The 27,374-nt window shown below is 45.0% G+C and overlaps 1 protein-coding gene across 2 annotated transcripts in view; it reads right to left on the bottom strand.

The window, feature by feature from the left end:
* Positions 1 to 263: 263 nt before the first annotated feature.
* Positions 264 to 27,374, bottom strand: part of LOC139771134 (uncharacterized) — a 45,986-nt gene continuing 18,875 nt past the window's right edge. Inside the window, exons 2-6 of one of the 2 annotated variants that reach the window (XM_071703662.1) lie at positions 25,929 to 26,184; positions 21,613 to 21,886; positions 18,554 to 18,718; positions 3,196 to 3,272; positions 264 to 2,819 (exon numbers count right to left, since the gene is read on the bottom strand). In XM_071703662.1, coding sequence (XP_071559763.1) covers positions 2,222 to 2,819; positions 3,196 to 3,272; positions 18,554 to 18,718; positions 21,613 to 21,886; positions 25,929 to 26,184 — 1,370 coding nt within the window. In that variant the 3' untranslated portion in view covers positions 264 to 2,221. The remainder of the gene's footprint in view (positions 2,820 to 3,195; positions 3,273 to 18,553; positions 18,719 to 21,612; positions 21,887 to 25,928; positions 26,185 to 27,374) is intronic. The other variant, XM_071703663.1, reaches the window with a different exon arrangement.

Raw genomic sequence — 27,374 nt, 5'->3', positions numbered from 1 at the left:
TACAAGAGAGAGAAGGAAATGTTTGTGTTATTTATGAGTTAATTATATGATAACGATATGATGTATACTTCAGTATCTCCCGCATGGATTATCCTGCATTAAATTCTTACGAACGGGTAATTAAAAATTAAGTCTCTGTTTATCTTTTTAAAAGTTCTTGTAATTTAAACGGGACAATTTTGGGAACGAGTGGAATGTGAAAGAAATGCATGGATAATCAAAGGGAGAATATTCGGGGGAAATTTCGGCGACGCGCGAAAATATTCGGTACAAGAAGTTTATTAGGGTTTATTTACAAGGGAGCAGCTTGCACAGCAATAGGTGTATGCGTTCCTCACAACACAAGCATTAACAATATAACGCTCTACACTAACACTAATCGCCGCGGCGATAATAATCCTTTAGGTGTTCGCGGAGAACGCGCGAAGTGTCGCTCGGAGATCCTTAATGATCCTAATTCTTCAACCTCTCATTACGCTCAACTTAAACGTGAATCGGATGTCGAAGTTCTCGGTCTTCCTTGAACGACTTATCGAAGGTTCGTAGGTACTTTCAGTCGAAACGCATCGCGTCCAGCGCGCTCACTTCGCGCCCACTCCGCGTCGAAGTATGGAATCGAAACATAAATAACGATAACAATAGCTCGTGATACGAAATATACAGCTTATATTACAAGAGATAGAGGCGTAATTATCTTATATCGCAAGTAGATATATGTATACCTATATACAAGTAGACTTTAGTCGCCGTACAGCTTAGTTGCCCTTAAAGATGCATATACGTGTATTATGTACGGCAATTATGCCGCCTTTAGAACCCAGCATGGTTACATATTTACAATCCGCTCGTATTCTTCGCGCGTGCGATCCACTGAAGATCATCTTTACGGCAGCTCGACCTCGAAACGACGTAACCGTGTTTCTTGCGTACAAAAATACGCGATTACGAAATGAACAAACCAAACATGAAAATATATGGGGTGCATAACGAAAATATTTCCGCTTGAGAAATCATGCTATCCGATTTGGCGTATCATCGCAGTTCCTTCACTGAAAGCAGTCTTGGTGATCAACCTACGGTGCTGCAAGATACATGTCGAATAAAACATACAGAATGAATGAAAATTAAGCTTGAAAATCTCTTATTTCCAGCATCTTCTGAAAGTGCACAAATTTTTGCGCGACGACATTTCCTTTATTCTTATCGATTTCAAAGTGCGTCCCTATAGGTGCATCCTGACTACCAGGATCACGGCGGCCCTATCGCTTCCAATCGCTGATCAAGGCAAAGATACGTGCTCCTCTCGATCCCAGGGTTCAGTCGGGAGACAACGGAATCGCCGAGTCACGTGAGACGGCTCGGGTCCCCTGTGCCTGCCACCATGCCCGCCAAAGGTCGAAAGTTCAGCCGAGAGAGCATTCAGACTCTCGGAGAGCGTGAGCTTTACGTTTTCTTTCCTCCGCTTCGTCTTCGCGGCGCGATAGAAAGACGGAGAGCGACAAATCGCCGTGGCCAACTCGGGAACCTTTGACACCACAATTATCGTTGCTATTCACGCCGGATTCTGTACGTTTCGTCGAAACCGCGGACACGCGGCGACCTCCTCCTGACGCCTTTCGACGCCGTGCGACACCGCGCCGCGCCGCGCGACGAAAATCGATCCCCGTTCGCGCAAACATTTCGTAACGATTTGTTTTGTTACGCATCCATAATCCGAATGTGAGAATGCTCGTTCATCTTGTATTCTAATGGAATGGAGACCGGCTCCTTAATAATATAATAAAGACAAGAAAATATAGATAATAATTACGATAGATATTGCACTTCTAATGAGAACATTCTATAACTGCTAAAAATTCTGGAAATCTAAAAAAATAAGAATTACTTTAAGTACAAATAATACGATGGAAATCGACTTTCACCGCGCGCACAAATCTTCGTCAGTTCTCCGTGAAAGAAGACGAATTATTGCAAGGCGAATTAATCGCTACGCTTCGGTCTAAGTCGAGAAAAGGAGACTTTCATCACATGGAGAGGAATTAGATTCCTCTATAAAAAAGTCACAACGCAATTCGCGATCCAATTACGCGGAATCTCCTATTTCTGAATGAGGGAAAACCAGCTTTCGTCGCGCAGTCTTAGTAAAATATCTCAAACTCCTTCTAGAGTCCCTTCACGAGAAAATCGTGAACCATTGTTTCCCTAATGAAGCCACAAGGGACTACGAGGGCGAGAGGTCTTGGGCCTCCCTGCTGAGACTATCCGTGGGCGACGGCGTCGCCCTTCTGGACGGCGACGGCGACGGCGCACCCGGCGTCGAGGACTTGGGGACGGTCGCCGTGTGATAGGGCGAGAATCGGTGATGGCCCAGGGCAAGAGGCGACGGGTAGAGCGGCCGGGGGGTCGCCGGGCCCGACGGGTTCTGCTGGGAGCTGGACGCGACCAGCTGCTGTTGGTGATGCGCCGCTGCAAAGATAGTGGATCCGAGCGACGAGGCCCACCAGAAGTGGCCCAGTTGCTGTTGCTGCTGCTGTTGCTGCTGCTGATGCTGTTGCTGCTGATGGCTAGTGCCCGCGGCCGAGGCGCCCGGATAGGCGACCAGAGCGGGGTTGACCAGCTGGGCGTAAGGACTGGCAGCCACGGCCGCCGCCGCCCTCAGCAGCATTTGAGAACGCGCGGCCCACAAAGCTTTCTCTTCGAGGCTGAGATTGCTCACGGCGCCCGCTTGGAGCTGCTCCACCTCAAAGGGCAGCCGATGCGGAAACCTCAGCGATTGCTGTTCCGCCAGCATTGACTCCATGGTCTCCCTGAAAGGGAAGCTGCTCCATTATGCATACCGTCTTCTAGCCGCACGATTCTCCGGAAGGACATTGAGCTCAGAACTTTGTCAGCCGTTACAAGCAAAATTCACAAATGGATTGTCCATTCCAGGTTTTTTGTTTAATTTATCTTCTTTTGATATAGGTCTTAGATGCCATTAAGATTAATGATCTCCTTTAAGTCCGGTAGCTAATTGCAATTTCACAGGCTAGCAAATAAACTTAACTCAAAAAAGAAAAAGATAAATCTCTTTTCGTACAAATATAGAATCTGTTTCAAGCAAGATCAATATGATTTATGTCGTTGCAAATCATTTTATCATCGCAGATTTCATCAAATTTACCGCTATCTAATGGTTAGCAAGGAGGAGTTTACCTTTCGAAGTCCGTGAGACGAGAGGAGTCCCGAAAGCCCTTGGCGAACGGATTACTGTCGATCTTGAGCTTCGTGATCTGTAACAGGCGGAAAAACGGCCGTCGGTTAGTACATGGCGGACAGGAGATTGGCGAGATCGGAGAGATCCGGAGTCGCCCCCGGACTTGCACTAACATCGACGATCTCTCGCAAATTCCCCGATCTTATTCCCCGGCGCGCGCGACAGCTCGGTTTCGCTCCGGGAAAATTACGTCACCGGACGGCCAGCCAACGGCGCGTGGCGGAAAACGGCCGGCTGTTTCGAAACGGTTCGTTCCATCGATCGGGAGTCAACGGCTCGTAAAATTAGAAGAAGGCGGCGAAGCGACGTACCTATATGAGGAGGGAGGAGGAAGTAGGGGAATCAGGGGGATCAGAGAAGAGATAGGGGAATGTCGCTGATGCACGGGAATCCTCGCGGGCGTTACGGGAGCGAACCGGGGATCGGGATGCACCGGTTCCGAGATTTTTCTGGCAAATAGTAGCATCGTTGGCTGATTCACCGTTCGAATCGAGAGATCGGATATTACTTTTGACCGGGGCGAGATAAGCAACCGCGATATTGCTCGATATCGAATATCGTACGACAGTTAACCCTTCGATAAAGTGTCTCCTTAGCACAATAGAATTGGACAGTTTTTCAATTTATCAGCGATGAAAAGAGCTGATAGTGGGAGCTTTCCGGCAAGCAACACAAGTCGACACAAGTGTCGTTTGGTCTTTGTTACTCATTGCCAAAAAAGGAAGATAGAACGACGTTTGTGTCGACTTGTGTCACTTGCTGGAAAGCTCCCAGTGTTTCGAGAGTGACATGAGAAAAATTATGAGACATAATGAATTTAATAAATGTATCTGTGTATGTATGGGCTGTATGCATTTTAACAAAATGTTATTCTAATACACAAAAGGCATTGTTAAGAAGAAAGCTTTTCATTCATTTTCTTCGTAAAATCATAGATTTGTAGTCATGAAAGTGATCCTTCTTAAAGGATCGACGCTTGTTCACAAAATAAATGATTTTCACTCCTAGTAAATAGTAAATGATCTTCTCCTTCTTTCTTTCCATTTTCTGCATAATGGGTCTATTTTATTCTCATAGTCTATGCCGTGTATTGCTACGTTAGCAGGCAAGACCTACCTCTCACTGCGAGGGCAAAGAACGCTTTGTTCACGCTCGACACTTAAGAAACCATCACGGTGGTCGACAGGAAGAAATCCGAGAAAGTTTGTCTACGTGTTAGTCTACATATCGTCACGTTTGTAGTAGCCTCTTAAGTGGTTAGGCTGCATTTCCTCTCCCGCTCGTGTGTGCCACCCCTACGAACATCTACCCTAAGTCAGATCCGCACCCCAAGTTTGGTGTTTCGCGTTACCTACAGGCCCACCCACGACGGATGGGACGGATATACAGGTGGCCTCGTTTCCGAGGTCTCCAACATGAACCATCTAACAGACAGCCTTCGCCTTGCACGCTCCCATTTCGGCAAAACCTTTGAGGACAGATTTCGTTGCCTGATTCCCGGGGGGATACCTGCGTCCGAACTGTTGCAAAGTTTCCAAACATAAAATGTTGTGTTGAACCGACAAAATTTTCCGCGTTTAAGCGCGAAATGCGGCAGCTTTCTTACGTTACACGACGCTCGTGACCATGAAAGATACATTAGTGAATAACAATAAGACAATTATGTTCTACAAAGCCGAAAAATTTTGGTTGTTTTATTACGACGTGTATCCTCATAATGAGAGGGTACACGTCGTGTATCTTAGTTATTAACCTAATTATTAGTAGCAGCTATTACTAATTTAAAAAAGAAAAATCTGGAAAAACTGCGTACGTCTCAATTGTGGAATATACATAAATAATCATAAAATACAGATTGATATATCATGGATATATCAATTAAAATATCAATTTTAGCAATATTTTTATACGGATCTACTCAAAATAAATCAGCACTGTTAAGATAATTGAGGTCGTCGCAAACATGTCGAAAGATAATACGGATTATTGTACAAAATTAAAGTGATATACATCTTTAAAGGATTAACGTTTTCGATCAGTGTTATAAAGATACGCATATATAATCTTTCTTAATAAATTTGCGGATGCCAAAGGTAATAGTCAGGCTTAAAATCGAGTTGGTAATTGGATGATTAGACGATGCCGTTAATTAACGCCTTCCCACGCGCACTGGCGCTCGGACGAAAGAAAGCATCGGTGGTACCGCATAAAAATGTCAAACAAGCGCAGTGATATCCCTCGACACGAACCCATCTAATTTCCGTCCGGCGAGGCCAGCAGGCATAAATCAGTCTTGTCTTCCGGGTCGAGTGTCACGGACGAGATGCGGCGCGGTTCGTCCGTACGACACGCTCCTGCTGCTTCGACTGCTTGGGGTCTTTCGGGAGACCCTCCCTCCCGCCATCCGAGATGAGACACAACACGCGTGTATTTATTTGGAAAAAGGAGCCGCTTGTCGCAACTTCGGTTACCCGTAGGTGGTCCAATTAATCCGCACTGTCCCAAAACTGGGGAAGCAAACGAGGCATCCCATTTCCACGATAAAAATCCGATTTGAAGAAAACTATTGCAATGCATCGTCATTTCAATATTATAATTTAATACTGTACGGTATTAAAAAATATTCGATGGATCAATAGACTTTGTAAAAGTGCGAAAGCTCCTGTCTTTCAGAGAAGCAATAAAAAGATTAAAAGAACGCGTGTCTTTATAAATATATGAAAATAAAATAATAAAATTTAAACATAATTTACATTCCATCATCTATATTATTAAGTAGAATAGTTTGAAAACTATTCAACATTCAAGATATTAGATAACACTTTCAAAACCAATCCGGTATTCCATGTATCCCTTTATTTAAATACATGTCGTATCTTTTTATTTTCAACAACAGCTTCTAAGGCAAGGGACGAGTCTCGTAATTTACATCTGTAATCTATAATCGACATATATGAAGCAGCCATCATCCCCATTCACCCGTTATACATTTATCCGATAATCGCGATGACTTCACGTGTCGCGGTAAAGCAATCTGTTCTCAATAAGCCCGTGAGACACGTTTAGCATCTTTCCGCGTGTAGCATTGCAAGCGAGAGCGAATGCATCGACGACTGTCGGGACTGGAAGTCGTCGCGCGACTTCCAGTTTATCTGCTCGTCGAAAGCTCGCCGCCGTTTTCGCGTCCTCGGCGACGGAGGACGAGAAAAAAAGAAGAAGGAAGAGAAGGAAGGGAGGAGGCAGCGAGGGAGCGACGAACGGAGAGTGGCACTCTTGGTGTGTCGAGTGGGTGGTCCAATTACCCTACGGTTTCGCGCTCACGAGCAGCACGTGCAGGCCCCGGTAATAAGACTCTTTCCTTCAAAGCTGAGGCTAAGCCGGTGCTAAGTCCGGGGCCGCCTCGGTTTTAGTTACGATTCCGCTGACATCATTAGCCAAACATCTGGTCCGCCACGACCAGCACCACCACCATCGTCAGCATCGTCGCTCCCTCGCCAACATCTCGCCACCTCCGTCTACGTTCTCATCTACATCTCCCCCCCTCTCTGTCTGCATTCGCCTCTCGTCATCGGTCTGCCTGACGATTCGCGTCGTCGTCGTCGTCGTCGTCGTCGTCACTTTATGAGCGGATCGCCGGCGATATTCCGTCGCGCGGGTCTTTGAGATCCGCGAGACGAACTATACCGGACGCGAGTTCAGAACGACTTCTGGTCTTTGATATCGGCGCTTTACCGCGTTTTGCCGACCGACATTCTTGTCGAGCTCTTTGCTTTACGGTAGGTCTGCTGGTCGGCAATGGCGTGGCGTTACACTTGCAAATTTCATCAAATCCCACCCTTTTCCCCCCTAAAATTGCTAATCCTCAACTTTGAATATTTTCCTGAAATTCTGCACAAAGCATAAAGTTTATCTCTTGTGTTAGATAAAGAATAGAATTTCATTATTCTTCGCAGTCTTGATTTGCGAAAAATGTTAGATTTTCTAATCGCTCCTTGCTGTATATAAAACTGTCAAAAAAGCGTTGTTTACAATTTTATGTTAGACAATACGAAATTAAACGGTCACGTTTAGATCGACGTGACATACAGAAGTTCTATCGCGTTGATGGATGAAATTTCCAGCAATGTGGCGTTGAAACCTCGACGCCACTGGGGCGGGCTCTGCAACAAACGCGGTCGACCCGTCGAAGTTATACGATTTCGCTGACACGGCTCGGCCAAACGCTTGGACCACTTCCCAGACCGATTTACGATGTCGGCCGTGTAGCGCGCAGCGAGTGGTACACCACGTGATAAATTCGCCTCGCATGCTCGACGTTCTGCACGGCCCGGTAGCCCCCGAGCCCGATGGCCGAGCGCATCGCCCGCCGCCTGCGAATAAATCCTCGGGGGAGATGCATCCCGAGAGATGACGCTCCGCCACGCACGAGAACGTATGTCGTGTCGGCCACGATACCCGGTACGCGAACGAAACATCCGGCGATCTTTCGCGTTCGCGAGTCATTAGGAAGAACGAGACGATTAACTATAAGACTCTCGAGTGTGGCCGATGTGCGTAATAGAGAAGTTGCACGTGTGGACATGCGTGCGAGAAGAAATAATTATTAGACGATTAATACTGATAAAGTGCGCGAACTTATAAATTTTATAAATTTTAAGGCAACATCATATTTAAAATCCTTAAATTATTTATTCTTTATTTTGCCGAAGGAGAGGGCGAGAATATATTTGTCTAAATCCCCTTTTACATATCAAGAGTTAAACATTTTTACTCAGAATCGAGATACGTCTCGAGTCTCGGAAGGTTGGATAAAAGTTACGAACTCGCCTCGTTATTCGCAACAATGTCCTACCGTCATCACGCATGTCCCTTTGTATGATCCTTTTTGCGGTGCATCGCGTCTCGCGGGAAGAAGCCCCGATCTCATCTTTAAACACCGACCGCCGACGTACGTCGCATACCGCGCTCGCAAAGTAATTTTCAAGAATCCTCTCCGCGCCAATCGTACGGAAAGGTGCCGTCGTCATTACTGGCAGCTAATGGGCGCACAGAAAGCCGGGTCTACAGGGTGTCTCGCCGCTATCGAGTCTTCACAACGGATATTTTTACGAGAGGGAAAGAAGTAGAAAGAAAAAGTTTAATTTTATCTTACTTCTTTGACGAAAGTTTGAGATGTAAAATATAATTATATGCTAAATATCCTTTCGCAAATTAACTTTAGTTCGATAGAACACATATCTATGTATGTTACATGATGGTCTACTGTAAAATTTCAATTAATAATTTTGACTAAATTTCTTCCAAACGATATAAAATGATTTTTTTATATTCCAATTCTGGCGTTATTATTCAATGTTTGTTCAATACGGAGAGAATGTTGAAAAAAAATGCAATCCCGCATTGTAAGAAGTAATGGTGGGACACCCAGTATACTTGTAAGCGCCGCGGCTTCGACTTTCAAAGCGCGTCACGCGACGAAAACTTCAATGCGAAATTCGCGCGTTTCCAAGGTCCGCGGCGTGGCGGAAAGCAATTTTCTGTCGGGAACGCACGCAGGGTACCGACGTCGGGCCCCGTCGTCGACCGGCCGGCGCGGCACGGCGCGGCGGCCCGAGGACAGATCGGCACGGCCGATCGAAGGACAGGTAGCCAATTACGTCCAGCTGCAGAGCGCCAGGCCCGATGAAAATTGAGAGAGAATTTGCGAACACGGTGGGCGGAGCGGACCCGGGCGGGCCCGGATATTCCGACGCCGACGTACTCGCGGTTAGCGTGCGGGATCCGATTGGACCCGGGACCAGGAAGTCCTTCGCAAAGGAACAAGAGAAGACGAAGGAAGGACCGACCGGTCGAAAACATCAAAAGCCGAACCCTAAATTTACTGCTTTTCCCTTCACGCAAACAAATAAAGCTCTAAGAATGATACAGATCTGAATTACATTTGGTGTAACAAAAAATGAACATTCTAAAGTGTTCGTCAAATCCATAAATAATATATGCACTTTGAAACTTCTTTTTACACAATTGAGTGACTAATAGATCTTGTCATCTCATATTCTTTTATCTGATACATGATTAACGTACGTGTAAGCTGTCATGAAGTTATAAGAATTACTTAATGCAAACGTGAGTTATTAACATGGATTTTGCGTTAATAAAAGATTATACGTATAAAGAGAAACGCTTGCCAGGCGCGAGAATTGTATTTTAAAATGATGTGCAATATATTTTTCAACGCCACCTCAATTTATTCCATCTGAGTTATGGCATGTGATCTTCGTGCTCAACGATTAAGATCACCGTAATTGAATAATAAGCAGCTGATTTCTGCCGGCTCCCGGGGATAACTCGCGGCGTCGTAGATTTTTGATAGGATAGGTAAAGTCGTTAATTGCGCGCGCGCAAGATAGTCATTATGAAAATTTCGAGGAGGCGTGCGTGTTCGAGAGGCCGATTTAAAATTAAAATCGCTGGCGGAGCGTGCGTGCGAAATGATTAAAGGCTCGTCTAATAACCGCTCGATAACGCCTCGCGCGTATTGTTCCGGCGCGCGCTCGTAATCGAATTTGCAAGACTAATTGCGCGAGAGGCGACCGGCGACGCGGCGGATAAGCATCGTAAACTTCAGCTTAGCGCGGAATAAAGTCGGCATTATTTCACGCAACGATAATATTCCGTTTATCGGGGAATGCGCCTGTCGATCGCGTCAAAATGCGTGTACGAGCGCGGCATTGTGCGTTACCGTGCACGCGTTTAATAGCGGCAGCGGTCTTACGTGACGATAAATCATGCCCCGTAATGGACAGCCTGGCGGATTTTAATCGGAAACGGTAGAAACGTCACGGAAACCTACCTACCTACAGAATAAAGCACATAAGCATTGTTATTCCATGTAATAATTTACTAATATATAATGTAATAACGTCCGCTGACGATAGCAATATCATGAATCCTTTACATTTCTAGAACAAATTCTTGGATTTTTAAAATTTAGAAAATGATGTATATATTATAATCTGTGACATAATATATTTCAAATATATCTTAATATTTAATTTTTGTATTAGCTGCTGCCTAATGCAATTATTCTAATTTTTTAATACTGAGGGATTATCATGTTTCTGGATTATCAAATGTTGAATGTAAGAGCTCTCGATTAAACTTTCGAATTTTAGAACCTACGTAGATCTCTGCAGATTCTGAAGTTCTTGAATCCTCGAGTTTTCGAACCCTCTAATATTTACATAAGATTTACTCAGATTCTAGACCCTTAACTTCTCGACTTCCTCCGGTTCCTTCCTCTAATCCTAACATCCTCAAATCCTCAGATCCTCCGATCTGGATCGCGTTAGATCCCCAGATAATATCCTCAGTTCTCGCGATCCTTGAAACTCCTTCGAGGAGCTTACTCGTCGAAGCGTTATCGTCCCCCTTTACGCGTATCCTCGAGACGCACACGCTCGGTAGAGATCGCGCGAAATGAAGCCGTAGGTAATTGAAAGGGATGCTTTCGCACCCGAGGTCCGGGTATCTAATAATAGATTTAATAGAGACACGCTCATTGAGGAAGAGGGGGCCCCGCGCGCTCACTCGCACTATTTAGTGCCGCTTGTGTGCTCGCGCCGCTACGCTCACTCGCCCATCTCGCCGCCTTTTTTCGCCCTTTGCCGCCGAAACGCCGCTCTGCCGTTACTGGTGACGACTAGCGATAAAATTAAATTATCATACGCCGACTGATTTATAAATACGTCGCGACGGACGCAAACGCCGCGGGCGACGTTTTAATCCAAACGCGACGCCTTCGTCAACGGGGTGGTCCCGAAATCCCGTCCACGCACCATCCATTCGAATTTGGAAAATTTGTACGCCTATAAAATATTTCGGCCATCTTCTTTCTTTGTAATATCAATTATATATGCAATTAATAAATATTTTATAATAATGTATAGATCACAATCTATGATATTTTAATGCTTTCTGATGAACATCCTGGATAATTATATTAGACACTTTCAGAATTCAGAAAAATAAAGCATAAATGCGTTTGAACAAGTTATTTTTGTACCTAATTTCGCGCGAAGTTATTATGCGAAAAGATATTCCATTACAAGTCTCGGAGCTATTCATATTTAATAATCAGAAGAAAGAGCCAGAAGAAAGAACACTGATATTAGTCGCTATGTCTCTCATTAAAATTACAATCGGAGAAGGTCTTAAATGTCCTGCATATACACTAAGGAAGAAACGCTTCTATCTCTGACAGGAACGATGTTTTTAGTATATACTAGATATCGCGTATAATACCGAACTCATGAAAATTCACGCAACCACTTGAGCGTTAATTCCCGGCGGCGGCTAGCAACACGCAGCCGCCGCCTGCTGCCGCCGGTGTCAAAGGGTCCCGAGAAAAGTGTGATATCAACACGATCATTAACGTCGTATATATCGCGTCGACGTCGACGAGCGAAAGCGCGCGTTTTAATTTCCTCACTCACGCAACGCGCATGTTGTCTTGTCTGGAACGCGAATTAATTAATTCTCACACGCGATTTATCTCGCGCTCTGATATAGTCCGTCCATAGCTTTGAGGGACATCGAATCACGAGGTGTCTCGCCCCTGAAACGTGCGAGGCGACGAGCGATATTTAGTGGCGAGATAGGTCGTCTACGAGCGTGAAGACGTTTGTGGCCCGGTGCGGCGCGGCGCGGCGGATCACAGCGGAGATCCTCGTTGTGCCCCCGTGTCAGCTTCCTCTTCAGCTTCGCCGAGAGCGCGACGAGAGAGGGCGGAGTAGTATTGCGCACAGGCGGGCATCAGGTTCGACGAGGTCGAGACACACAACCGGCACGCCGCCGTGTGTGGCTCCGAGAGGGGGCCCAGCCCTTTCTCTTCTTCTTCTTCTTCTTCCTCCCCATTCTCCTCCCTGTCTCATTTGAACGCGATTATTTATGTTTTCTTTCGCTCGCGCCCGCTCCGACGCCGACGCCGACGCCTGCAGCCACTAAGACCTCTTCAGCCTCTCGTCTGCTTCCTCCTTCCTTTCTTGAACGTCGATCTTCGCTTCCTCGGCCTCAAGAAGAAACGGAGAGGACGCAAACAGAGCCGAGGATTTAAGAAAAAAAACTTATAAGTGCGACTATCGAAGAACTCGATTGTTCGACGGTCAGATAATCCAAGAACCAGAAAGCTATCGTAGATGTTCCAGATTCAAGGAACATAAATTCAAACTTTTTAACAATCCAAAGACCTAATTTTAACGTAAAAAAATGTAAAAATTAGAAAAGAATCTTAGAAAATGTTGTATAAAATTCTTCTTGAAAAATCCAAAATCTCGTGGAACTAAACTTCCTCGCTATTCTCTGTCGCTTCTCGTCTTCCTTTCTTTCTTCCTTCTGCTTCCTCTCTACCTTTTTCTTTTTCCTGTTTTTATTCCCCTCTCTAGCGTTCTGTTTTCTCTCTTTAGTCGGCCCGCTCGGCTCATTTGGTAATGCTCGAACGCGGTGGCAAGTGTCTGAATTATTGCCCGACACATATGGCGATTGTTAAGGGGCATAGTCGCGCCCATATTTTTGGACATTGCCCTACATAGACTAGCGACGGGTTTATGGCGCTGCCGAGCGATTATTTCTGGCGTGTCGTTACATCGGGATTTTATGAATTCAGTCAAAATGTTTACGACACGATTTTATTCGAGTTAAGTGACAAAGATAACATATAATTATTCTTCAATCAATTTAAAATAATTTACAGCCACGTTTATACATATTTACTGAAATATCTTTTTAATAAAGAGCCTGCTTCTTGCATATTTTGTGAGAAATTTGCATTAACGAGGATTCCTATAATCATAAATATGGAAGGAAAACAAAACGACGGAGAACCATTTTGATGACGCCCGATGATGTTTCGCAACCTTGAATGTAACTTCCGCGTCGCGGTCGCGCCGATTGCAAAGCATACCGCGCTCATTTACTATTAATGTGCACTTACGCACCTAATTTACGACAATTTTGCAGGCGGGGGAAATCGCGCATCCTGCGACGAGGATACGACGAGCGTGCGCAAACACATCGTTAAACGTGTGTCGCAATTACGTCACCGAGTATATCGGATAAAGCGCGCATTGTGCCGGGAAGCACAATTTTACGCATCCGCAGGACACGGCGTCCTGCGACGTAGAGAATAATTATTATTTGTAATCGCGTAATTATCAGGAGTTCTTCTTTATTCCCCGCGTCTCCGTTTTCGCTTTGCGCAATTAGGTACTCGGAACTGAAACGCGTGCGGTCGTCATACGTGTGTTACTTCTTAATTCTGCCGTGGAACGAGAAGCAAAGTTGAAGAAAGAAAAAAAAACATTATTTATTAAGTCTCCTAATTTCAAATAATTATTTCAATTAGTTTTGATATAACTGCAAGGTGATCGACCAAGCGTTATATTAATTCAGTTTATAGAGTTGCAATTCCTGTTTAAAAAAGTCATATTTCACTCGAGACGTACATATCGAGACCCTATAATCGCCTGACTCGAAACTTCTTTAAAATTTCGAGGAAAAAATATGCTAATTGCAAGTAAAAATAATATAAAATGTTATCGTTATGTTGTTTTAAATGAAATCATAGAGAAATAAAGATGAATTCACACAGCGGTTCATTAATTTGCTTAAATATCATATTACAGTAGGTACTCTCAATAATTATTTGACGGATATATTCTTGGCAAATTATACAGTTCTCAACGCGGCTAATCTTTGTTGACATTCGGTCTTTGATTTAAGCGAGCTCTTACATATTGATCATTATATGTCAAATGTATAATTCGCTGATCCAAAGACAACAGCTCTAAATAGATATCTCTCTGCACCAAAGAAATACACTACGTAACTTGTGGGCAGTCAGAGAGATTTGAGCTTAATAAAGATAACAATGAGAAGCAGAATAGATGAAAATGGATCGTAATATCGCATGCAGTCGAGAAATGTCGAGCTTGCCGCGCGACGAGTTGGACTTCCAACACGACGACCAGAAATACTACAAAGCGGAGTGCCACTTTGTTGACAAATAAATTTCTAAAAGTGAGAAGTGCCTGGGCACCTTTTCAGGGTAGCAAGAGCAATGAAAGCGAATACAAAGTGCGCGGCTCGCGAATAATAGATGACCACGAAAGCGTCGACTGCGTCGTCGATAAATTAATGCAAAGCAACGAAAAGAATTGAAATCTGTGGAGGTAAAGTCGTTGCAAATAACGAACGACAGAAAGATACGACTACGACGACGGATGTCGTGCTGACGTAAGTCTGAAAAGTCGAGAACTCTCGTTGAGCACGACAATTTATGACATTGGACATAAATAATCTGATAAATATATTTAAAAAATAGATTCTTCGAAGTGAATTAAATTGGAGAATTCAACTTTTCTTTAATGAAAATTTAATGAAGCAGCATTCTTCTTCACAACGTTTTGATTTCTAATTAAATTGAATAGCGCAGTGTGTGTGTATAATTAAAGATAGATATATTGAACTTGAGTTTGCTCTTGAAATTATCGTTAACGAGACTTCATAACTCATTTGCGTTTCAGAAAAATCATAGAAGCGAGGAACGCCAAAGTCTCCGACGGAGTCCGGCCGTGGAAGCGTTAGCTCGCATAATGGATGTCCACAACGACGGGAAGGAGGGCGAGGGGAGAGGTGGAAAACGACGAAGAGCACGACTACCATGAGAGAGAGAGAGAGGAGGCGACATCAGGGGGCGATAAGGAGCCGGCAGAACGGATGGAGGAACTCCCCAGCGAGCGCGCGGCCGGAGGGAAGGAAGAGAGGCGGCAGTTAGGATATGAATTATGACGTGGTGCGAGCGAGAAAGACGAATCGAGTTGGTCGCATAGGTCGTTACGAGGCTCGAGAAGGGAAGCGCGAAGCCTGCCCGGGGAAGTAGAAGGCAAAAAAGCGCCATCCGCAACGATACGCGGCGGCGCGGGGAAAAAAGGCAGTGCCTCGCTAAACGAGCGCACCCCCCCGACAATGACTGTGACGATGACTGTGACGATGACGACGACGATGACGAGTGACGAGAAACGCGTTAACCGCGACGAATGGCTTTCGAGCCGGCACATACCGAACGGGGAATCCGGTACCAAAAATCGGTAGATTGTACATATGGATATGTATGTACCAGCGCAGATGGGGGGTCCAAACCAAAGCGCCAAGATCGTTTACCAACCGCGACTCGTGCTGATCGTGGCAATTCACATTTCACGCAAGAACCTCACGAGAGTCTTTTTGTGAACTATAAAATATTGAGAATCTCCTCGATATTGGTCACAAGCAAAATCGAAATAACGAACCGTGTACTATATTAATCAAATGTAAATAAAATGTAAAAATAAAACTTGACCGTTTACATTGTTGGCGCTGAAATTACTGGCATCATTCATTTTTTTCCACCTGCATTCCACTAATGTTATTAATATTCCCGTTTTATCTTATTGCCTGCAACTATTTCAGGCTCGTATATCCCTGTAAGCCCATCAACTATCTCTCCGTGCGGTCTTTTTAATATATCGCCGATCCCGATCTTGTCAACAACTGTAGCCTCTTTTTTCACCGAATCTCGGGGGGCTTGTTTCACATTCTAAACAAGTCGTATCTACTTATCCATCTACCATGCAACATCCGCCGTCTGTCGCGCGCTCGACTGCATTTCTACGTCACTAACGCGCATTCCACGATGCACCTCTGTCCTTCTTCATCTCCTTGCTCTTGTTCGACCGCGGTGCCCACCGTCGACGTTCGCGATGATCGCCTCCACTGCTTCTTTCTCCTCTCCCTCTCCCATCGCTTTATTCTACCCCGTCTATTTTTGAACTCGTTGAAAAGCCATGGAGAACAGCAACTTTCGCACGCGCCGCCATGTTTGTGGAATGCTCGTTCTGATCGATGTTGCTGTCAGAAAAAAAATTCAAGGATTTCTCGCTAATTTACCATATTTCCTTCTCTATAATTTCCCTAACGCAGATCATTAATTAATGATCAATAAAAGATCAGAGAGAACGCCGCTTGAGGCACAAGGAACATTAGAAAATACTTTATATAAACGTGAAATCCTGCGAAGCTTCTCTCTGACTTCTGCTCAGCACGAAAGGACATTCAACGTGCTGGCTATCATCCCGAAGAGGCCTCGATGATCGAGATGACGATCGGTCGACGACATTCGACGCGTCTGTTCAGGAAGACGTGGGGTAAAGAAAAAAAAAAGAAACGGCGACACACAGGCAGACGGAAGAAGCTCGGAGGCGACGAGGAAACCGCAAAGAACGATAATGACGAGACGAGAGGACGCAGAAAGCGAGAGGCACAAAAGAGAGGACGCCGTGGAAGAGAAACTGGCCCGAGGTAATTGCCGGGGCGTCTCTTCGCACCTCATCATCATCATCAACAGCCGCGTCGTCCTCGTCGTCGTCGTCGTCGTAGCCGTCGAGGGCCCTCGGGACCACCCGTTAGAGTCCCCGACGCCGATTCCGTCAGTTTTCGTCTGCATCGGCAGACGAAGCGCGCCGTCTTCGTCAAAAGCTTCGTCGAAATGATGACAAGCCTAAGCAATGATCGGACAACGTGGATAATGATCGAACACTCGATAGTCATGGTAGATTAGGCGTTAACTCTTTCCTATTTTTAATTGGAGTCACGATTATTGTTATGTATATTTCATACGCGTTGAAATCATTTCTCTTTAAAGCATCCAAGATAGATATTAGTTTTTTAATGAGAAACTAAAGAGAAGATAATAAAAAGAATACAACATTCAAACTCCAAGTAAATATTACATTCGCAAAATAATTAATTTAATTAATAATTTAATTAATAAATTTAATTAAAGTACAAAAGAAATTATTCGTGCTAAATAAAAATGCGATCGTTCTACAAAGATTTTTGTTCTTGATAACAGAAACAAGCAGCATATCATGCCACGTGCGTCACAGCTCTTCAAGAATTAAAGCGAGGAATTTCGCCCGAATCGAACTCGAGCTGTGCGTTCTCCTCGAAAAAAAAAGCCTGTCATCCCTCGAGGGGATTCCACGACCGCCGTGCTGCTTCTCGCGGCAACAAGAAGAGAGATCGATTAAACGGGACCGGGATAAGCATCGGAAACGATGCCAGATAGTTGTCCGTTGTCGCCTCTGAGAATCATAGATCTTACCTACGTCGAGGTCCGAAATTCCAGCCGCGCCGCCGCCGCGCCGCGGCGCAGGGGGGGAACGACGAAACTGAGCCTGCTCGACGGCGCGGCGGCGATGGTGGCGGTGGAACGGGACGCGCCGCGACGCCCGTGGAATGCGAACGACGCTGACCTGGACCACACATGACGCCGCGGTCGGCTCTAAACGACTATCGTGAAATACGATAATGCCCGTCGTTCTCGTGCGCTGAACACGGAATCTGAACTTGGACACGGAAGACGGCTCGTCGAGAGATCGGGACTACGACTGGCAGACGGAGACGGAGGCACTCTCCTTATGATCGTCTCGACTGTTGCAAGTACGCCTTTTGGTAGTTGCACGCTGTGTTCTAACAATGGCGAGCCTATTTGAGGAATATCGCGTTCCTCTGGTATACATCTGTTACCTCGCTCGTTGTGTAGCCTATTTGTCTATTTGCGAGTCCCACAAAATGTATTCTAAGCTACAGTGTCCTGCATATATCCAACTCTTATATATTACTTAATATAAAACATAAAATTGTATTGATTCGAATTCGATATATCATAAATCTATGAAAAAAGATATGTTTCTCACTTCATATAAATTGTGAGATGGAAAATCGTTATCAAATCGCGACAGCGAATATTAACAAGTACGCAATGTATACGTTTAAAAAAAGATTAGCAAAAGCTATAAAATATTTCATGTATCATTGTACCTATTCGATACGCAGAAAGGAAGCAAACGGATCTCTCGATACGCGAGCTCGATACGACAGCGTATCCAGCGGCACTCGTTAACGCCGACGTATCCGCGAGGTGTTACGCCAGTGTCTTCGCTCGCTCTCGACAGAAACGATTATCGAGGATGAAAGAGAGCCGCGGCGGGCGAAATGGAGGAACCAGTCCCGTGCGGCCGAGACGTGGCGAGACGCGGAGGACCGGAGGCGACCGGACGGACGACCGGACAGACGGTTACAGGCCCGCCGTGGCGAAGGAGGGACGGAGCGTGCGGGAAGACGCGAGAGAAAGAGAGCGAGCGGACAAAAAGAAAGGCGGGAATGCACAACGGTAGCGAGAAACAAAGTGAAACTTACGAGCTGATTCTGATAGGCGGTGACAGCGGTGAATATGGCCTCCGGGAATATGAAGGTCTTGTGCGGCTCCTTCTCCAGGTCCACGATCTGCTTCGCCGTGCCCGAGTCCGGCCGCTTCACCAGGTGGATCCTCGGCTGGTACTTGTGCATGGAGTTCAGGACCAGCTGCAAATTATCGCAACTGTATCTCCGGCGTACAACTAAATTGTGAACATTCGCAAGTAAACGCGGGAACCCGGTAAACGCGCGATTTTCCAAATAGACGCTTCTCACCCTTTATCTCATCCCTCTGCTCGCCCCCGTCACTGAAGTGACGGGAGTTTTACAATAGTTATTCGTACGATCTAAAACGTTCGTATAGTATGTATCTGATCTTTGTATGCCAAGTGCATAACGCTATAAATGTGTCTGTCATTCATCTATAATTGATGCTCTTCAGTTTTCGATACGTTTTTTATCATTATTTATAAATTATCATTTGCGCACGTGAAATTTAAACGACTGTTCTTTCTCAAGTCATGATATAATTCAAAGAGATGGATGGAAATAACGTTGCAGTCGAGAGATCTCTCGACGCAAAAATCGCGAGTGTCCGATTTCGTCCAATTAAAGGAACGAAAGTAATTGAACGATTCGACTAAACGATATGGATATCGTCAGAGAGTTTCACGCGTCTCTTTGTGCTTCGCATTTCCAGCCCTCATTTCGAAGGGTACCATTAGGGTTCTCGAATCGCTGACGGCTCATCTTTTCCCGGTGTGACGAAGACGCGAGATTACATCGAGTTTCACGTTGCGTTGACTTTGGTCGTTCGGGGATTTGAATCGGCGACGAAGCCGAGGGCGTGCGATAGCATTAACAACAACGGCGGGAAGAAAAAGCGTATGAATTAGGAGCGTCTCGGGGCCGGGCGCGCTCCCCGTTACCGTTCAAAAGAATCACTTTGCCCGCGTCTGGCAGCGTGTAATACCCTGAATACAAAATGAGTACCATGAAGAAGCGCTGCCCCGATCGGAGTTCCTATTTACGTCAGTCATCCGATGAATTAAGGGCCCCGATGCGCCGGCGAGAAAGAGGATCTCGGGCTGACAATGAGACTGAAGGAGGGGGCGGGGAGGGGACCGAAAGAAGAGCGAGGTGGGCGAAGACGCGGCTGAGATTCCCGTGTCTTATGACAAACGAGACAACGGACTGTCAAATTATCCCGTGAAGCGACTAAATCGCGCTACGATGAAATTCGTTTTATCGGCGTCATTTTTCTCCTTTTCGTAAACGAGACGTGCGGTGGGTCGCGAGGTTGGTTGAATTTGCGGTGATGACATCATTGATGGCTTTTTGATTTCAGAGCAACGTGAGGAACTGACTCAATTAATTTTCTCTCTCTCTCTCTCTCTCTTTCTCTCTTTCTCACTCTCTATAGATACCATGATATTCTTTCCAAATGCGAATACAATCTCTACGCATTGAAAAATCACTCGTACGTCATCACTTCAATTTTCTTGTAACTTCAAGCCTTTCAAAATTCTCTATAAGCGCTTCGCAATGTCATCACCGTTGAACTTTACCGGCTGCAAAGTCGCTTATGCAAGCCTGGCCGTGTCACGCTGTGTGTGATTACGGAAAAAGAAAATTATCCGGAGAAAAATGTATTTCGAAACGATGTGAAATGCGGGAGGGTAAGATAAACGCTTTACGCGACAAGGCGAAATGCCGCCGTGTTGCGTTCCACTTTGCTGAACTTTGTTGAACCTAACAATCGATCGCCGGTCGATTTATTAATGCAACAACCGGAGGACGCGGTAGGCGTGCACTCGCTGTCTTCGATGCCGACGATGTCGTACTTTTAGCCGCAGCTGCGCCGAGTAACGTGTGAAAGTTTAATGCGCGAGTTGTCTCGGGACGACCGCGTCTACTACTCCTCTCCTCCCTCTCCCCTATTGCGAGAAAATGTGGAAAATTCCCCGTCCGTCAGAAAATGTCGACAGTTCGATAGAGTTCTCACTGCACATGCGGTAATGAAAACCAGCTAAACGGGGTGCTGTTTTTTTATTTTTTCGAAGACGTGTTTGTCTTTTATGGGATCTTGTTTCTTGAGACATGGAGATTTATTTTTATCTTTAAAAAATATATAGGTATATCTTTACGACAATCATGAGATTTGAACATAATCCTAGTAATACAGCAGAATATTTTTCTTAACTGTAAATATCAATATATTAAATATCAACGCTTTTCTATCGATAAAGAACACCCACTTTTTTCAAATAACTTAAAAATTATTCAACGAAATATTATAAAATAATTATAATTTTGTGCCTTTCTATTTTCACATAAAAATATAATCGATATATGTTTTCTTTCCTTATTTATCCTTTCTAATACTAGGGTTACACCTCGAGTTACACCTGGGAATGAGAAATAAGGTGCAAGCAGATTTTATTCTATCTCGCTTATCACCGGTTCGCGGATCATTCAGAATGATGGAAAGGAATTTTACATTCGTCTTGGGAAATCAATGCGCGTTACTACGTAAACGCGCGCGAATCGCGCGATTATTCATCTTGCAGTTGTAAGAACTTAATAATAGAGATTGATCTTCGTGGCGGTCTGACAAGTGTCACGAGGAATTAACCGGATGCCTTCGTGCGCGAAATAGACAGTCGAACGAGGCTTATTAATTAATTAATCCAATAAGAAACTTAACACATCCGTCGCAACGCGAATTGGAGTCTGCACTTCGTCGGATTTTGCCTTTTATAGCGAGCCGATATAGAAACGCCGGAAGTACGGAGATAATTCATACAAAATGATCAGCGTTGAACTGCTAAGTTTTTATTCACAACTTCATTGAGTTTGAAAAGCTAATTCGATCAGCGACACGAAACTAATACGCCTTCCGTCGTTCCTCCTCTCGTCTTTACTTATTCAACGTCCTTCGAAAATTGACGGAAATTATCATAGCAATTCAATTATTGTGCCAATCTGCGCGAGTTCAGCGATTGATCTTAATGAGACAGGGCGAACGGGGATGTGGGGAAGATTTTTCTAAAGATACTCACGTGCCCATGCCTGTCCATGTCGTTGTTGGTGAGCTTGACTTTCTCGAAGGAAACGACCTGCTTTCGGAGCTGCTCGCCCGTGAAAGGCGAATCCGGATGCATGTAGAGCCGGGCTGGCGCCGGCGGATCTGCCTTTCCGGCCACCAACCAGCAGCTCCTGTGATATGCGTACCGATATCTCTTATTGTCGACCGGCACGATGTCCATCAGGACCGCATATCGGCTGTCCGCCTTCAGTCCGTTAAATGAGACACGACACGTCGGAAACATCCGCCTGCGCAAACACGAACGTATCATCCGTCAAAGGAGAACTCCTTAGAATTCTTATCAAAACTAACAACTACTTCCAAACAGTTTCCAACTACTAACGTAATCGTCGTCCAAATTAATGATAATTTGGTTTTATCAATCGTTTCGTAAGTAATCGGAAATGAAAGCTACAATTCTTTAAATCGTTATTGATTAGCTGAGATTCTCTCGACTCGAGACAGAAATCATAAACTGTTTTCTAACGATTCTGTTATAAAGCAGTTCTTAGAATAACATTTATGACTGTTAGGTAAAAATAACTGAGACTTAATTGATTCTCCGTCTTCTGCTAATGACAGAACCAGAATTCTCTTTGGATATTTTGAATAAAACAAAAGCGTCGCGTGTTTCGACAATCAATGATCCAGGATGGTACGCGATAATTTTAGGGTTGACTCGCTCACGGTCATTGAAGGAGCACGAGAAGAGAATAAGCGAAGAAAGGGGGCCGGCAGGGGGGACGAGGGGGCGATGGGCCCGGACTTGGGATTAGTGGCGAGGGGACCGCGGGGGCAAAGGACCTGGCGTGAATGTTTTGCCTCGGAGGCCAAACATTAATACCGTGTCGGGCCCCCCGCTGCTCGACCACTAAAACGCGGGGACACCCGCCGATCTTATCTACGTCTTCTCCTCGGTCCTTGTCGACTCGGTATGCATTCATCCCGCCAGCGCCACGAGTGTGAGTAATGCTTTTATTTATCAAGCCGTCTTTTGTTAATGAATTGAACGAGGGAGAAGGTGGACCCTCTCTCTCTCACCCTCGCACCACACCGCCCCCAGCTCCCCTCTCCCTCGTTTGTGCCTGATTTTCAACCCTCCTTCCCCCCTTTCGCACGACCATTTCTCTCGTGACGCGGGCACAAACTTCAAGAATGCCTACGACTTTTTTTCCACCGGATTATGCGCCAAATTCCCGTCTCGCCGAGAGGATGGTGGCTTTATGCAGAATGTGTCAGAAAATTCAGTTTGAACACCAGGAAACATAGAAATCCTTAAAAATAATAGACTGTCTTTTAGACATCTTTTAAACAAAACATATTTACACTGATAGAGATTTTTAAGTCAGTACTCAGTTATTCTTTAGCAAATGTTAAAATTACGGTCGGTACATGAAATAAAAATTTAAATTGTATATTCATTAAACGAAATAAAGGACAAGTTTTTAAAATATTAAATATACAACCACGATTAAATATAATTCAGTAATTTACACGATTAATATTTTACAACTTCGCATTTTGCAACAGAAGTTACATAAAAGTTGCCCCACAGTCAAGAAATCTATGAGCAAAGCATGAGCAAGGAGGTTGAGCTCTGCCCTGAAAATCTCCATAGACAGCGAGAAGCGTAATGGAAGAAAGACAAGAGAAGGGGTCGCCGAGGGTAGTTCCAGGACTGCCTAGCGGAAAGTCTAAGGGACGATAAGGGGCGGTAAGTTGACGGCTGAAGGGAGCCGGGAGCGTCGACCAATGTCGCTAAGACGCAGATCTAATTACCGACGCACGAGTAGGCGCGCATCCAGCTGGAGGAACGAACCCCCCGCCGAAGGGGAAAACCTACGACGAATAAAGAGCAGGGATGTTGCCCGTCGTGGCGGGCAATTAGGCGCGCGTCGGCCGCGTCGTCCCTCCCATCTTTTCCGCCTCCTTTTTCTTCCGGAAAGTCTCTCGGTTCCTTGAGAATTCCGCCAGTGTTATTCTACGCGACCCATTCTCGCACCCCATCTTGTTAGACCGTAGCTCAGGGCTGGCATTCTTAATCCTCCCTTAATACTTGGTAAATGTATAAAAGAAAATTTTAAAACTAAAAAAAACTAAAAAAGTGTAAATTATATGGTACGGTATTACGATTGTAATTTGTAATATAATTTAATTAAATGCAATTCTTTCACGATTATCGACCGATAAACAGAATTTTACTTACGTGACTCGCAACATTTTACCTTTTTTTTTTTTTTTAAATAACGCGAATTGCAATTATGTTAAAAATGCGTTTCTTATTCTACGATCAATTCATCTTATAGAACATCACATCGATACAAAAGGCTATTCTACCTCGATAGTTAACTTCGCGCGTCCAATGTTAGCATTTCCGTCGTTAAGTCGAAGATATATGTTTGAGAAGGTGGTATATCGCGAGCCTCGAGACAAACCGCGAACATAAAACTTCTCGACTGCCTTCCGCGAATAGGCAGCCCTGAGAGAGATCCCTCCCTAGAATTCTCCCCTCACAGTGTGATCCCACTCGAATCCTCACGCCTCCGATCGCCACCGCTTGGCCCAAGGACCCTTATAAACTGGCATAAGCTCGCCCGGTTTCTACACCGGCCCGACTAATTGACTGACGGTCAATATAGCAATTTAACCCGCCAGCTTGCCACCAGCTCGTTTTCCGCTTTTTATTCTCCTACCTCCCCTCTCCACGAGACCCTCTCCCCTTTCCGTCTATGCCTCCCTGCGCTCAGGTAATCTTAACTCTTTCGCAGTTTTATATTACTGGAGTATATTTGTGTATGTGTGTGTGTGTGTGTGTGTGTGTTCTTATCCTTTTATTTGTACGATATGTTGCATTAGGTTACTTTCTTGTTATCCGCAATTGAATTTGTTTACTCACAATGAGGCTCGCGAGCGGAAATGTTATACGCGTACACGTGTGTTAAAGGTTACATTTCACCTAACCGATTACTTCTTGCTGCGTTTTTATACTCCCGAACCAATTGAGAAGTTTTACGTTTAAGTCTTTACTCTTTTCTCTCCCGCCGTTTCCGAGTTCGTGCTCCATACCGCGTTTATAACGTTTTCTTTTTATTCGCGATCTCCAGTCACTTGTTAAATAACGTCGGTTTACCGCAGGATAGATAGTTGCATCGATCTCACTAATATTCTCGCCAATTTCTTTCTCTTTCCTCTCTCACAAGTCGAATTTTTTCTTATAAATAAAAATTGCAAAAGGTAATGGACTTTGCTGTGTGACAAAAAGATTGATCTCAACAAACTTTTAGACTGCTGATTGTTCCCCGAATAATATCGTTCTCTTTCCCCTCTTTCCTCGCTCGATTCCCGCGATTAAAGGATCGTAATTTCAATGCGATTAGGACGTTTGCTTATGTTTCGGTGTAACGTGTCAGGCGAGTGACAGCTTGCTCAGGGTAACGACACCTCTCGCCCTAACCCTAGCCCGTTTCTATCGCCGGGTCCCCCCCCGGGAATTTTCGTGGGTGTCGCGTCATGACCCGTGGCAGGACGTGATTGAGTTTGCAGCGACATCGCCCCGGGGGCGACGGCGGTTTCGGGACGAGGACCGAAGGGGTGAGCGGCCGCGAGTAATGAGAAAGAGTCAATCGCCCCGACGTTGTCCAGGAGAGAAATTCAGCCTGCGATGCATTAGCGGTACATCGTCCCGAGGGAATTCCCCGGAGCATCTGGTTGCCTCGGGGATCGCGTTTATCTCCTTCCCCTTCCCTTCCCCTCGAGAAACGAGTCTGGAATTGTTTCCGACTGCGAGCCTTCGATTAATCGTCGTAAAACACGCGCGACACTGTTCCCATTCTATCTCGGCATCAACGTACAACAAAATAACAATCATATCTCGGGCTCTCAAGTATTGTTGCACGCAATTTTATATTTATCGTTCGTTATGTCAACTTTGACGCTGGCGGAGATAACTGCAGATTGCGTGCGATTTGTACGTATTACCGAATCATGTTACACAATGCATTACGTAATATGCATCAGATACTAAAAATAAAATTGACTTTAAAATTGAAATTGTGATATACTAAATAAAACGATTTAACTACATGCAATAATTAATAATTGTACGTCTGTACGACATCGTTGAACTTGAAAATTCGACGATCACCGATGGCGTGATTAAAATTTATCGATGTCCAATCTGAAGTGCTCACAGTTATCATCGATATCGACAAATAAACCAGCGTTACGATTCAGATATCGATCAGCCTCTTAGACAGCGGAAGTTGATAATTTAAAGTACTTTGACCTTACCTGCCGGTCTTTGTGATGATCATCTCCGTGCCGAGCTCGTTGAATTTGTCCCAAAGATCCTTGGTCTCGAGGTGGCACACCACGTGCCTCAGCTCCTCGCAATTCGAGCGCTCCTGGAGCAGAGGATTCACCACCGGCGATACGCCATTTCCACTCGTGCTTCCGGTATCGTCCGTTTCCGGCTCGTCCTCCGGACTAACTGTCTCCGAAATCGGCGGAGCACCGCGTGCGACCCCAGAACCGCTGGCTTCCCTTTCTGCAATCCATATTTTCGCAATGTTCAGTACAGGCATTATCGTGCGCGACATAAAAAAATATAATATACAGGGTATTTCTAAATTATTTCTAAATTAGAAAATAAAACAGGCTGTAACTCGGAAACAAAGTCATATCGGACATATATTTATATAAACTTTTTTTTTTAATTTTTGTGTCCTGAATTCACCATCGCAATGCTTCCCACTAATTTGGAAACACCTCGTACGTCTGTAAGCTCTATAATATAGTGCTATATAATACTGAATTATCCTCTCCAGAACATACTCGTCGCCGCCGTCATTACTATGAATTATTATCCACCTCACAGCCGCGGTTTTTATATTCGCCATCAGTGGCGCGCCGCTGTACACGGGTACACGACCGGAAACGACCGCGAGAGGGAAACCGCTTCCGGCACGATCCGATATAAAAATCGAGGATCGCTGAAGCGTAGTAAAACCTCACTGCAAGCGGAGGCCGGTCGCGCTTAAGGACCGACATTTATCACTGCCGTGTCATTGACGCTCGTTTTTATCCGTTCAGCCGTAGTCACTAAAATAGCAACGACGAACGGGAGTTAACGTGAATGAACCGCGCTCGATGAATATTTAAGAGCCGTTCAATTACAGTTATATCTCGCCGTTTCGCGACGATGTTTTCCTTGCGAGCCGCGGCACTTTCGCCGCCTCGCGCGGCGTACGAAATTAAAAACGAGGCCCGTTCATCGATTCGTAATTTACGGGAGGCCGCCCATTACCGCAAATCGTTAATAATTTTGTCCGAAGGAGCCGACGCGCGCGCGCACATATTCCGATAACTCGATTCTAAATTACGTACGTACAGGCCTCGGCACCGATTAATATTTATCTCCGTACGCTCTTTTATGTTGCGCCGAACCTGCAAAGTTTTCAATTCCTCTCGCAAGGAAATTCTCGCGTTTACGTATGCGTGGACGTTAATGAAAAATCGCTTTCGTGACGCGCGATTTATCGCTTATTCGACAACTCTATTAGCGGAATAATGAAGAAAGGGAGTGTCTCCGATTAAGATTTTAATCGGAAATTAAATGAATGTTGAGAAGCTGAACATGGTTGAACGGGAATAAACGGTGCATCGCGAAACGATGTCATTCGAGACAACATCGCGAAGATCTCGATATATAATATAAAATAATATTAAACAGTTTAA

This window comes from Temnothorax nylanderi, unplaced genomic scaffold, assembly GCF_030848795.1.
Source record: "Temnothorax nylanderi isolate EJ_2023f unplaced genomic scaffold, tnyl_v1.0 TNYL_tig0036_pilon, whole genome shotgun sequence".
Taxonomy (NCBI): domain Eukaryota; kingdom Metazoa; phylum Arthropoda; class Insecta; order Hymenoptera; family Formicidae; genus Temnothorax; species Temnothorax nylanderi.
This window is presented reverse-complemented; position numbering and strand designations above follow the sequence as displayed.